At 38.7% G+C, this 10,745-nt stretch overlaps 2 protein-coding genes across 3 annotated transcripts; both read left to right on the plus strand.

Moving 5' to 3' along the window:
- Positions 1-26: 26 nt before the first annotated feature.
- nprl2 (NPR2 like, GATOR1 complex subunit) lies at positions 27-5,154 on the plus strand. Of its 2 annotated transcripts, XM_077602995.1 has the most exons (11): positions 27-459; positions 595-686; positions 766-934; positions 2,416-2,524; positions 2,958-3,094; positions 3,173-3,270; positions 3,373-3,409; positions 4,153-4,246; positions 4,499-4,616; positions 4,701-4,843; positions 4,908-5,154. In XM_077602995.1, exons 1-11 carry the CDS (start codon positions 382-384, stop codon positions 4,973-4,975), a joined length of 1,143 nt encoding a protein of 380 aa, XP_077459121.1. In that variant the 5' UTR covers positions 27-381; the 3' UTR covers positions 4,976-5,154. The 2 variants fall into 2 exon arrangements, with proteins under 2 accessions (XP_077459121.1, XP_077459122.1); XM_077602996.1 differs by lacking the exon at positions 27-459 and having other exon boundaries at positions 620-694.
- Positions 5,155-5,765: 611 nt separating this feature from the next.
- Positions 5,766-10,723, plus strand: zmynd10 (zinc finger, MYND-type containing 10). Its single transcript, XM_077602638.1, has 12 exons — positions 5,766-5,988; positions 6,376-6,484; positions 6,667-6,783; positions 6,857-6,910; positions 7,349-7,504; positions 7,572-7,660; positions 8,207-8,301; positions 8,378-8,550; positions 8,768-8,893; positions 10,096-10,217; positions 10,274-10,399; positions 10,484-10,723. The coding sequence occupies exons 1-12, from the start codon at positions 5,900-5,902 to the stop codon at positions 10,629-10,631; spliced, it is 1,404 nt and encodes a 467-aa protein (XP_077458764.1). The 5' UTR covers positions 5,766-5,899; the 3' UTR covers positions 10,632-10,723.
- Positions 10,724-10,745: the final 22 nt, after the last annotated feature.

Consider the following 10,745-nt stretch of genomic DNA (forward strand, 5'->3'; position numbering starts at 1 on the left):
TATTTTTTTATGTTTTTGTCTTTATTGGTTAACTTTTGCTGTAATTATGCTGTGCATATTAATCATACGCACAATAATTGTTCTAGTTTTCATTTGTACGAGCCATTCATGAAAGCACCTTCACTGTTTTTCCTCAATGTGGTCGCGATTCTGTCAAAATGTTCTCAATTTCAAATATGATCTAACCTTTCAGAAAATGCCAAACGTCACCTTCATAATGCGATTTTGTTTGATTATTAGCATGATTTTGATTTGTACTTTTCGTGTCCAAACGACACCTTTATCTTACCAGCTAGCTTAAGAAAATATGTTAGCGTCGGAACATTTTGCCAGTTTCAAGGCACTTTAAATTAAAAATAAACTCCTTATACAAGATTTATTATGAGCATGGACGTGAGAATTGGGTGCATATTCTTTAGCGAATTTCATCCGACTTTGGGTCCGAAAATCACATATCAGGTGAGTGAAATATTTTGTGTCAGTGTTATCTGTCTCTGTTTAGTCCCTCAATGAGAAAATGAACAATATAATCATCGTCATCCCCTCCAATTAATAATAAAAAGTATAAATATTTTTCTTGTTGTCTTCTAATAGGTCCCAGAAGAGTACATTTCACGGGAGCTCTTTGACACTGTCCAAGTCTACATTATCACCAAACAGGAGCTGCAAAACAAACTCATAACAGTGTATGAAAGTAAATCATTTATCACCCAGTATTTAATTGATATTTTTATGTAACCCAACATCTTTTTCATTTCTCCATAGCACTTCGATGGGTAAAAAATTAATCGGGTGTCCGGTGTGCATCGAACACAAGAAGTACAGCCGCAACGCCCTCTTGTTTAATCTGGGTTTTGTTTGTGATGCCCAAACAAATACATGTGTCCTCGAGCCAATTGTGAAGAAGCTCTCTGGATACCTTACCACGCTGGAGGTAAATTAGTACATCTTGATCTTCCGGAACAGAGAAACGATCCAAAAAAATTGGGAAATAGGTCAAACAATCTGGAGTTTCAATGTGAAAATGGGAAGCGCTGTCATGTGGGACCAACGGCAATCTTATGATATCTAAAATTAGGCCTGGCTGATATGACAAAAAAAATATTATCACGATTAAACAAAAATAATCAGTCTATAGATATATTAAGATGTAAAGGCAGATAGACCAGGGGTTCCCATTTCGTAGATCGCCAAGGAATTGAATTTAACTGAATTGAATGCTTTTATAGTCATTATACAAGTATAATGAGATTTAAAGCTTTCAAATAACAACAAACAGACAGATAAATAATCAGTAAATAAGACATATAAATAAGTAGTCCAAGTGAGATCATCAGCAGATTGTTCCATCTCAAGTCCAGGATGAGTTCCATGGTTTTGGAGATGTTCAGTGCCAAGTTGTTGAGAGTGCAACCACTCGCTGAGTCTATGTACTCAACAACAAACAAACAAACACATAGATAATCAATATATAGTAATGATAAGTAAATAATCAATAAATAGTCATGATAGATAAGTGGTCAACATAATAAATAAGTCATATAAGTAGTACTAGTAATAAATCTTGATTAGGTCCTAGGTGCGGAACTCGAGTTGAGTATAGTGACAGCTCTTAGGAAGAAACTATCCTTGAGTCTGTTTATCTTAGGTGTTGCGGCTCTGTAGCGCCTTCCAGAGGGCAGCAGGTTCAAGCGGTGGAAGCTGGGATGTGTATTGTCTTTTATGATGCTTTCTGCCCTTCTAAGGCACCGGGATTTGTAGATGCTGGACAGGGTAGGTAGGGGCAGTTGATGATCTTTTGGGCTGTGTTGATCAAGAGGAAGGAACTATCTTGATAGACATTTTGATCCCTCCCCTCTGTCGATTTTTTTTAGATAGGCTCTTATGAATTTGGCATGTCCGCAATAAGCTTTAGCATGAATGAATGGAAAATGGATTTTCACCCCCGTTCCCTGCCGTTCCCATTCATGGTGATCAACCAGGTAGATCAACATACATCATTGCTACACTTTGTCAGTCGCCTGTAAAAAAGCTAGATGGTGGAAGGTGAACTCCTTGAATAGTAGATCTTGGAGCTGTTGGTTAAAGTGTCTGTGGAACAAAAACCTGCACCCGCAGTGGCCCTGAATTCTAACGCTAACGACAAAGTAGATTGTGGGAGGTTGGCTCATTGAAAAGTAGATCTTGGAGCCCAAAAAGTGTTTTTGGATGATTGGAATGAAGCAAAATAACATGCTTTTTCTCTCAAATGTATTGTCATAATCATTTGTTTCAGATATACTGCCATTATTTTCTGTACGGAAATTGAATTCGGTGTTCAAAAAGTCTTTTTTTCAAACTTGACTCTCGAAAAAGACGGGCGTCGTCTTATATTCGGGCCAATATGGTATACTGTGTGTGTTTGCTGTGCTACAGCTGGAAAGCTGCTTCATATCCAACGAGGAAAGCAAGCAGAAACTTCTACCTATCATGTCAACCTTGTTGGACGACCTCAACGCAACAGGCGCCTGCACCTTACCCATAGGTACCGTTTATTATCGTACTCGTATATATGTACTTTGACCATTTTTTTTCTCAAAACAAACTCAGATTTATGAAGAATATAATGTGAAAGTTACAATCAGAATTGAATTTCCTCTCAGTCTGATTCCAGGGAGGATGCTAACATGTGGGCCAGTTTCTCATTTAGCTAATCTGCTGCGAGGAATCTGATCACGTTGAATTAAATATCTCGGTCGTAAAATTCAAAGCGTCTCAGTTATTTGCTGGAACCGTTTCTAGAAATTTTGGATTAGTTACAGACAATGAAATCATGATTTGTCTCAATGTTTCAGGCAGTTCAGTTATTTTGGCTACCAAAAAGCTCATGAAAATGCGTATCTGACTGGATGGAATCTTCCCAGCAGGGACAACTTTTGGAGGGATTCACTGTCATTATTGCATTTTTCCTTTTTTAGATAAATCCAACACTATTCACTTGAAGCTAATCCCTCTACGGGATGATCCCCCGGTGGTCCAGGACTACGACGTTCCGGTTTTCATCCAAAACATTGACCACTTTATTAACTCTCAATGGGATCTCACCACTCAGCAGGTGCTTCATTGTTGAATATCACGTTATGCAACGCGATAGTCAAGTAATCCATTATTTTTTTTGTTATTCCTCCTGCAGATTTTACCTTACATCGACGGTTTCCGACACGTACAAAAAATCTCTGCCGAAGCCGACGTGGAATTGAATATAGTTCGTATCGCCGTGCAGAATCTGCTGTGAGTAAACATATGTAAACAAATGGAACTGTGTTCTAGTCCTGTATTTTTAATTCCAAGTTCTACCACTAGGTGATCCATATTTTCTTTTCCATTTGACAGGTATTATGATATTGTCACCTTGGTGTCTATATTCCAGGTATTGTCGGAAGTTACTACATTTGCATTTAAGATTAGAATATGATTGGGTAAACTGAGTGTTAATATTTGGATTAGGACATTGTTTAGTAAATCATATAGTCACCCATTTTCATCTAAATCAGGGGTGTCAAACCCAGTTTGGTTGGCGGGCCACATTCATGGTGACCAGATCTCATGTGGGCCGGACCATTTTAGATAGAATATTTAGATTTTTTTAAATATAAATGGATTAAAAGAACTGGATAAAAAGCCCTGAATATTCAGTTTTTTATAGATCTAAAACAATGTTTATTCTAGCTTTTTTTATATATATTTTTAGATTTTACAAACTGATTTTTGAACTAAAAACTGAAAAAAAATGATTAAAAAATTACAATTATTGATTTAAAAGGGGGAAAATCAGGAAATGTAATATACATCTATACTCTTCATTTTAATTTGATCCTAAAACAGAAAGTCGGCACTCATGATTTACTTTCCCGGGCCGCACAAAATGATGCGGCGGGCCAGATTTGGCCCCCGGGCCGCCACTTTGAAACCTGTGATCTAAAGTGTTCATATTGGTTGAATTCCAGAGCTGCTACTGTTGAAAAACTTGTGTGTTTTTGTTAGTGGCCGTCAAAGCACTGTCAAAGTATCCTTGTAACATTTTGGTGGTGGGCTTTTCTTTCCCTTTTTTTTTTCTTTTTTTCCTTTTTTTTGCGCTGTGACCTTCATTTGTTGTTGTTTGTTTACTTTTAGTACTCCAATATGTACTGTACCACCCCCAAAGTGCAGAGCCTGATCGATGATAAACTCATCCAGGAGGAGTGTCTGAACTATGTCACCAAGCTAGGTAAATATATTTGGGGTTGGGGATTCAACAATATAAGAGAGTGTAGTATAAATAATACACTGCCAGCTCTATGTATAGTATTGACAGAATGTGTTGTGGTCTTAAGTATATGTTTTGATTTTTTTTACATTCAAAACCTCTTGATGGCAACAGATGTCTAATCTATTCGAAGTGGGAAGGCTAGCTAACATTCGCCAATTGGAGTCAATGAGTTCAGTGTCCAATTATTCCAGATATTGTCTTTTTTGTCAGGTCAGAAGACCCCAAGCGTAAGAGATGTGTTCCAGCTGTACTGCGGTTTGAGTCCAGGAACCACTGTCCGTGACCTTTGTTCCCGTTACTCGCAGCAATTGCAAAGGGTTGATGAGAGGTCAGTGGTTTAAAAAAAACATGTTATAACACGATGGAGGTCATATGAGGTTTGATAATGTCACGTGTACGCTCGCTCTATCAGGAAGCTGATTCAGTTTGGCCTTATGAAGTCTCTCATCCGCCGGCTGCAAAAGTATCCTGTCACGGTGGTGCATGACGACAAGAATAAGATTCCTCGCTTTTTCACGGGGTGCCACTGCTACGACGACATCTGCTGCAAGACGGGTAGGTCTTTACCTTTTTTAATTTATTTACCAAGTGTGCTCACTTTGCTGCTTTTGATTGGTAGGGCTTAGCTACAAGGAGCTGGATGAACGTTTGGAAAACGATCCCAATGTTGTTGTGTGCTGGAAATGAAGTTCCGTATGCCACCCAAAAATGGACGACTGTTTGATTGACAGATGAAGAGTGGACCAACCAAAGATTCTTCATACCAGAAAAGTGACATGATTTTTAAACATTATTTTCTTTAAAATGTTCAGGACAAATATTTATTTTATGAAAAAGTATGATTAATAAAAATTGTTTTAACATTTTGCAGTATTTTTATGTGGTTGTTTTTCCAGAAAGACTTTTAGTGGAAAAATATAAATTGCAAAATAGAATTTCCTCTCAGATGTTGATAAAAGTCTAAATTATTTCACAAGAACCATTTTTAATTTAAAACTGTTGAAAACAAATATCTGAGGTTTGGGGGATTACAAATATTTTAAAACAAAAACTTGTTTTTTTAGTAACAATGAAAAACAAATGTAGAAATGTGACAACTTTTTTCTGTATTTAGTTAGAACAACGAAAACGTCAGCATAAATTAATATCAAGTATTTTAGTTTTCACCATGTGCTAGTAAGAAAATGAGCAAAACACACATTTTCTAAGGAATAAAAATTTGTTGGGATTTTTGAAGTGACGATTTAGGACGTATTGACATGCATTAATCATCCAAAAGGTGAATAAGCGTTCAGTATGAGTGTTTTAAGCACATTATTTTACATTTTGATGTTAGTTTATCAACGATTTTAAGTTGTAATTGTTTAATTTTATCTAGGAAAGTGGATGATTTTATCAAATATTATTGAGTTGATTTATGAAGCGACCTCGCTCTTTGTGATGTGGCGCTTCTTAATGACGTCATAGGTCACGACGCTCTCAGCGTGCTGCTGCCATGACGACCAGCCGCAACCGCTTGGCCCACACGACTGCCAGAAATTAGGTCGTACATCAGACGAAACTTCACTTTAATTGACTATTTTTTACACGATAGGATTTTGCTAACAAGGAATGGAGGGTTCAGTTCTGTTGCCAGTGGAGGCGGAGGCATTTGTTCAAAGTTTGGAGACATTTTCCCTCCAAGACGTGGGCTCGACAAGGTACATTTTACTCGAATTATTAACAAGCTAGCGCTAATTAGCTTGATATGTACATTGATGTTCAAATGTTTTGGAATTCCTAGGGGCATTTTTCTTCCTATGTTAATTTGAAACTTTTTTTTTTAATTTTAAGATAACATAAATATGAATTGTTACCCTTCCAATTTCTCTTTTACGCTCTAATAGCAAAAAAAAGTCCACATTAGTACCGACACAGTAAAAGCTAAGAGCTAACTTGATGTTAGCTAAAAGCTAAGACAGGGATGAATAATTGATCTAGCATGTTTTATTTTGGACTCTAAATTGCAAAAACTAGTTAATTAACCCATTTAAATCGCTTCCAAAACAACAATACGACACACCATTTTTTTTTCTTCAACTTGACAGGTGGTTCAGACAGCATGAACGCATTGAGAAGCTCAACATGCAGGCGATACTCAGTGCTTCTGCCACACTGGATGAGTACATCAAGGAGATGCTGGTGTCTCATGGGAAGGTGGGTGACACATTAAAAATGACTTCTCAAGTTGGTGTTAACTCTTAAAAAATACATTTTTGCGCATGCAAAAGCCCTTTAAAGGAATATAGTCCCTTGGTCAGATTCCAGATCTTATTTATTATTTTGAAACCAACCTGCCATTGATCAGATAAATGTCAGATTGTCTATTCTATTTTCAGAACACAGTTCTGGTGCACGAGATGATCCTGACTGAAGTCTGGAAGCAAAAAATATTCCCCATCTTATGCCAGCTGCAGGACTTCACCCCCAAGAACACATTTCCGCTTTACATGGTGGTGAGTAGATGCCTACGCATGGTTAGTCATAAGTAACTTGAACCATAATTAACACCCGTTCTTTTATACACAGATCCACCATGAAGCCACCATCATCAACTTGCTGGAAACCGTCATGTATCACAAGGTTGTTTACATTTGTGTCCATCCTTGGACGTTTTAATTTAAAATTTGCTCAGAAATTTTCTCCTATCTCAAGGCAAAAATTTGCTCCGAATTTTTCTCGTATCTCAAGGTGAAAATTTGCTCAGAAATTTTCTCCTATCTCAAGGCAAAAAAATTCTCAGAAATTTTCTTGTATCAAGGCAAAAATTTGCTCAGAATTTTTCTCCTATCTCAAGGCAAAAAAATGCTCAGAATTTTTCTCCTATATCAAAGCAAAAATTTGCTCAGAATTTTTCTCCAATTTCAAGGCAAAAATTTGCTCAGATGTTTTCTCCTATCTCAAGGCAAAAATTTGCTCAGAATTTTCTCGCATCTCAAATTTCTCATATGTTGGGACACTCATATGTCAAGATATTACTGTAAACCAACATATTAACTGACAGACATTTTGTGTACATAGGACTCGTGCGAGGCCAGCGACGACTCTATTCTGGACTTGGTGGATTACTGCCACCGGAAGCTCACATTGGTGGCCGCCAACACGGGGAAGGACGGTCATAACATAGAACACAAGACGAACAAGGCAGCCGGCGAAGCCGTTCTTTCCTCAAAGGAGGTAAACCCCCATTGGTTCAGTCGGGAGCGCACGCTATTTTAAACGGTTGCCCATCCTTCTTTCTTAGGAGTTGCAGATTCAAGCTGCTGATTTGGAATTTAACATTTCATTGAAGGCACTGTCCGTCCTGCGCTACATCACTGACCACACTGATAGGTACTGCTTAATAAATGTTAGTTAAAACTTTTTGTTTTTCAACTCGTTCATAATCATTAACAGCGGTAAACGTTTCCATTGGCGTGCGCGGCAGCCACTGATTTTTTAACAAATGGTAAAATATCTATACTTAATAAGACCTTCCCCTTAATATATACAGATGCTGTACAGTCATTTATTGTACAATGTCACAACATTTTTTATAGTAGGACGCCATTTTTTAATAGCAGGGATGCCAAAGGTGCGGTCGGCGGGCCCTAAGTGGCCCGCTAGGGGTTCTGATCCGGCCCCCTAGTGGGGTTGTTCTACCTGTCAGACACTTTGTAACTCATTCATACCCTACGTACAGAATGCAATGCTTTCTTTTTCCACAAGGGCACCGTAAAACTAGATGTCCAATCCATTTTCGCCCCTCCCAGGCAAAATGGATTGGACGTATAGCAACGCAAATGGGGGGGAAGTAAGTTATTTTTTTGGGCTGGTCCGGCCCACATGACATCTCGTTGGCATGCCAACCAAATCGAGTTTGATAACCCTGCTTTCCAGCATCAGCGCCATTAACCGAATGCTGTGCACGCATAACGTCCCTTGTTTACTGGTGCGCCTGATCGAGTGCTGCCCGTGGAGTCGGCGCACAGAGGGTGAGTATCGTTACACCAGAGTATTGTCCTCATCCCATTCAAATTATCACTCACTCCCGACCCCCTCCCGACGTAGGCGACATCGAAAAATACATCAACGGCAAATGGCAGAAGATACCAGAGGAAGATCACCTGAAGATGACAAAACTAGATGGGCAGGTTTGGATTTCCCTGCATAATCTACTTCTCAAAGAAGACTGTCAACGGAAATATGACTTTAACAGTTTCAATAAGAGTCAGCTTCTAAAGGTGAGGGACAGAAATACACTAACAAAATCATATTTGATCTTATCAAGATGCAGGCGGTTGACATTTGTCCTTCATGCTTGTTTCTCGGCACTGTTTAGTCTTTTGTTTTCACACCTCATCCACTTCCTGTTTATGAAAAAAAGCAAGACGTTTGTTTTGTGACCTTAATTTCCTCATTCTGCTGGCGCACTAACGTCAAGTCTTTGTTCTTTAACAGCTGCGTAGTTTCCTGACTGAGGTATTGATTGATCAGTTGCCCAATTTGGCGGAGCTCCAGCGGCTCCTGGCTCATCTGGCGGTTACCGACCCCGAACCGCCCAAAAAGGAACTCGTTTTAGAGCAGGTACCATTTGGCGTTGAACCCAAATGTTCTGTCTGAAAGGGGGAAATGGCGCCATCTGGTGGCACTGAGTTCTGGTATCAAGTACAGTGCTACCTCTACTTACAAATTTAATTGGTTCCAGAACATGTTTCATCACTTGGATTTTTCACAAGTAGAGGAGTACTTTATATGTAAATTCGACCAACTCACTACTTTAAGAATGATCAAAGTGTCCCAATTTGGTATGAAAGATGTGAGAGAAACACATAAAAATTTGAGAAAATTATTCATTAATGCACATGTGTCAAAGTGACGGCCCGGGGGCCAAATCTGGCCCGCCGCATCATTTTGTGTGGCCCGGGAAAGTAAATATGAGTGCCGACTTTCTGTTTTAGGATCAAATTAAAATGAAGAGTATAAATGTATATTACATTTCCTGATTTTCCCCCTTTTAAATCAATCATTGTAATTTTTTAATCCATTTTTTCTGTGTTTTTAGTTCGTAACCGTAAGGTATTATGACAAATTTCACAGTTACTGTGTAAGCAAGCATCATTTTAGTTCCATGTGGACTTCCCTGGAAACAAGTTTTTATGCAAGTCAGGACATGTCGTCATCATCAAATATTCAGGGTTTTTAATCCAGTTATTTTAATCAATTTATTAAAAAAAATCTAAATATTATATCTAAAATGGTCTGGCCAACGTGCAATCAAGTTGACATTAAAGCGGCCCGCGAACCAACCCGAGTCTGACACCCTTGTATTAATGTATTAAAATGAATAACAAGCATGAAAAATCATGTATTTGCGCAAGTGCCTAAATATAAGGAGAAAGCTAACACAAGCACACGAACACATCTAAACAACTTTAAATTATGAATTCAAAACAACTTAGCATTAAATAGTAGTAACAGTTTGCAGGACAATTTCTGAGTAAAATAACGGATACACAATGTATTTGTTTAACATGTCAACACATCTTGTTTTCATAAATTAAAACGGCATATTTTGTAACCCGAAAATGTCGTATTTAGAGGCATTTGTAAGTAGAGGCATTTGTAAGTAGAGGCATTTGTAAGTAGAGGCATTTGTAAGTAGAGGCATTTGTAAGTAGAGGCATTTGTAGGTAGAGGCATTTGTAAGTAGAGGCACCATTGTAGTTTAAGGGAATTTAGAAACCAGAGAAGAGTGAAACTTTTTACAACTTTCTCTCAACGTGTAGATTCCCGAAATGTGGAACCACATCATGAGGGAGAATTCCAACAAATGGAAGGCAATTGCCAAGCATCAAGTAAAAGAGACCTTCAACGCCTCAGAAAAAGACCTGAGGCTGCAGGCGCAGAGGTAGGACTCAAAAATAAAAGCCCGCAAGAGCATCTCTGACCTTTGCGTCGGACCAGGTTGGCTCAGACGTACAATTTGGACGTGATGGAAAGCTTACTCCCCGAGAAGCCAAAATGTGGCGGTTGCGGGAAAGAGGCTGCCAAGCGATGCGGCCGCTGCCAAGGCGAGTGGTACTGTCACAGGTGAAATAGCCATCGACGTGATCCATCTGTCCTAAATGCGACCAAGTGTAAAAACGGTGATCATCTTTCGGCTGCGTTTTGTAGAGAATGCCAGGTGAAACACTGGCCAAAACACAAGAAAGCCTGCCAGCTCATGATGGAGGCCAACAGGAAGACCCAAGGCGATCTGAGGAACGACAAAAAGAAATGGTCTGGCCAGAACGTGGATCTCGACTCCAATGAAAACCTGTGAGGTGACCTGAAAGTAGTCGTTCCTGACTGGGACTTTTCATTTTCATCTTAATTTTAACCACTTTGCATTTGGTTATTAAACTTCTTACTTCATTTTGGATTTTGTCTGTTTTAT

The sequence above is a fragment of the Stigmatopora argus genome, chromosome 6, assembly GCF_051989625.1.
Source record: "Stigmatopora argus isolate UIUO_Sarg chromosome 6, RoL_Sarg_1.0, whole genome shotgun sequence".
In the NCBI taxonomy this organism is placed as follows: domain Eukaryota; kingdom Metazoa; phylum Chordata; class Actinopteri; order Syngnathiformes; family Syngnathidae; genus Stigmatopora; species Stigmatopora argus.

Coding starts and splice junctions, on each gene's coding strand:
- zmynd10 (XM_077602638.1), top strand. CDS start 5,900: ATGGAGGGTTCAGTTCTGTTGCCAGTGGAGGCGGAGGCATTTGTTCAA. Junction 6,911..7,348: donor AAACCGTCATGTATCACAAG/GTTGTTTACATT, acceptor TTGTGTACATAG/GACTCGTGCGAGGCCAGCGA. Junction 10,400..10,483: donor GGCGAGTGGTACTGTCACAG/GTGAAATAGCCA, acceptor TGCGTTTTGTAG/AGAATGCCAGGTGAAACACT.
- nprl2 (XM_077602995.1), top strand. CDS start 382: ATGAGCATGGACGTGAGAATTGGGTGCATATTCTTTAGCGAATTTCAT. Junction 3,410..4,152: donor CCTTGGTGTCTATATTCCAG/GTATTGTCGGAA, acceptor GTTTACTTTTAG/TACTCCAATATGTACTGTAC. Junction 4,247..4,498: donor GAACTATGTCACCAAGCTAG/GTAAATATATTT, acceptor CTTTTTTGTCAG/GTCAGAAGACCCCAAGCGTA.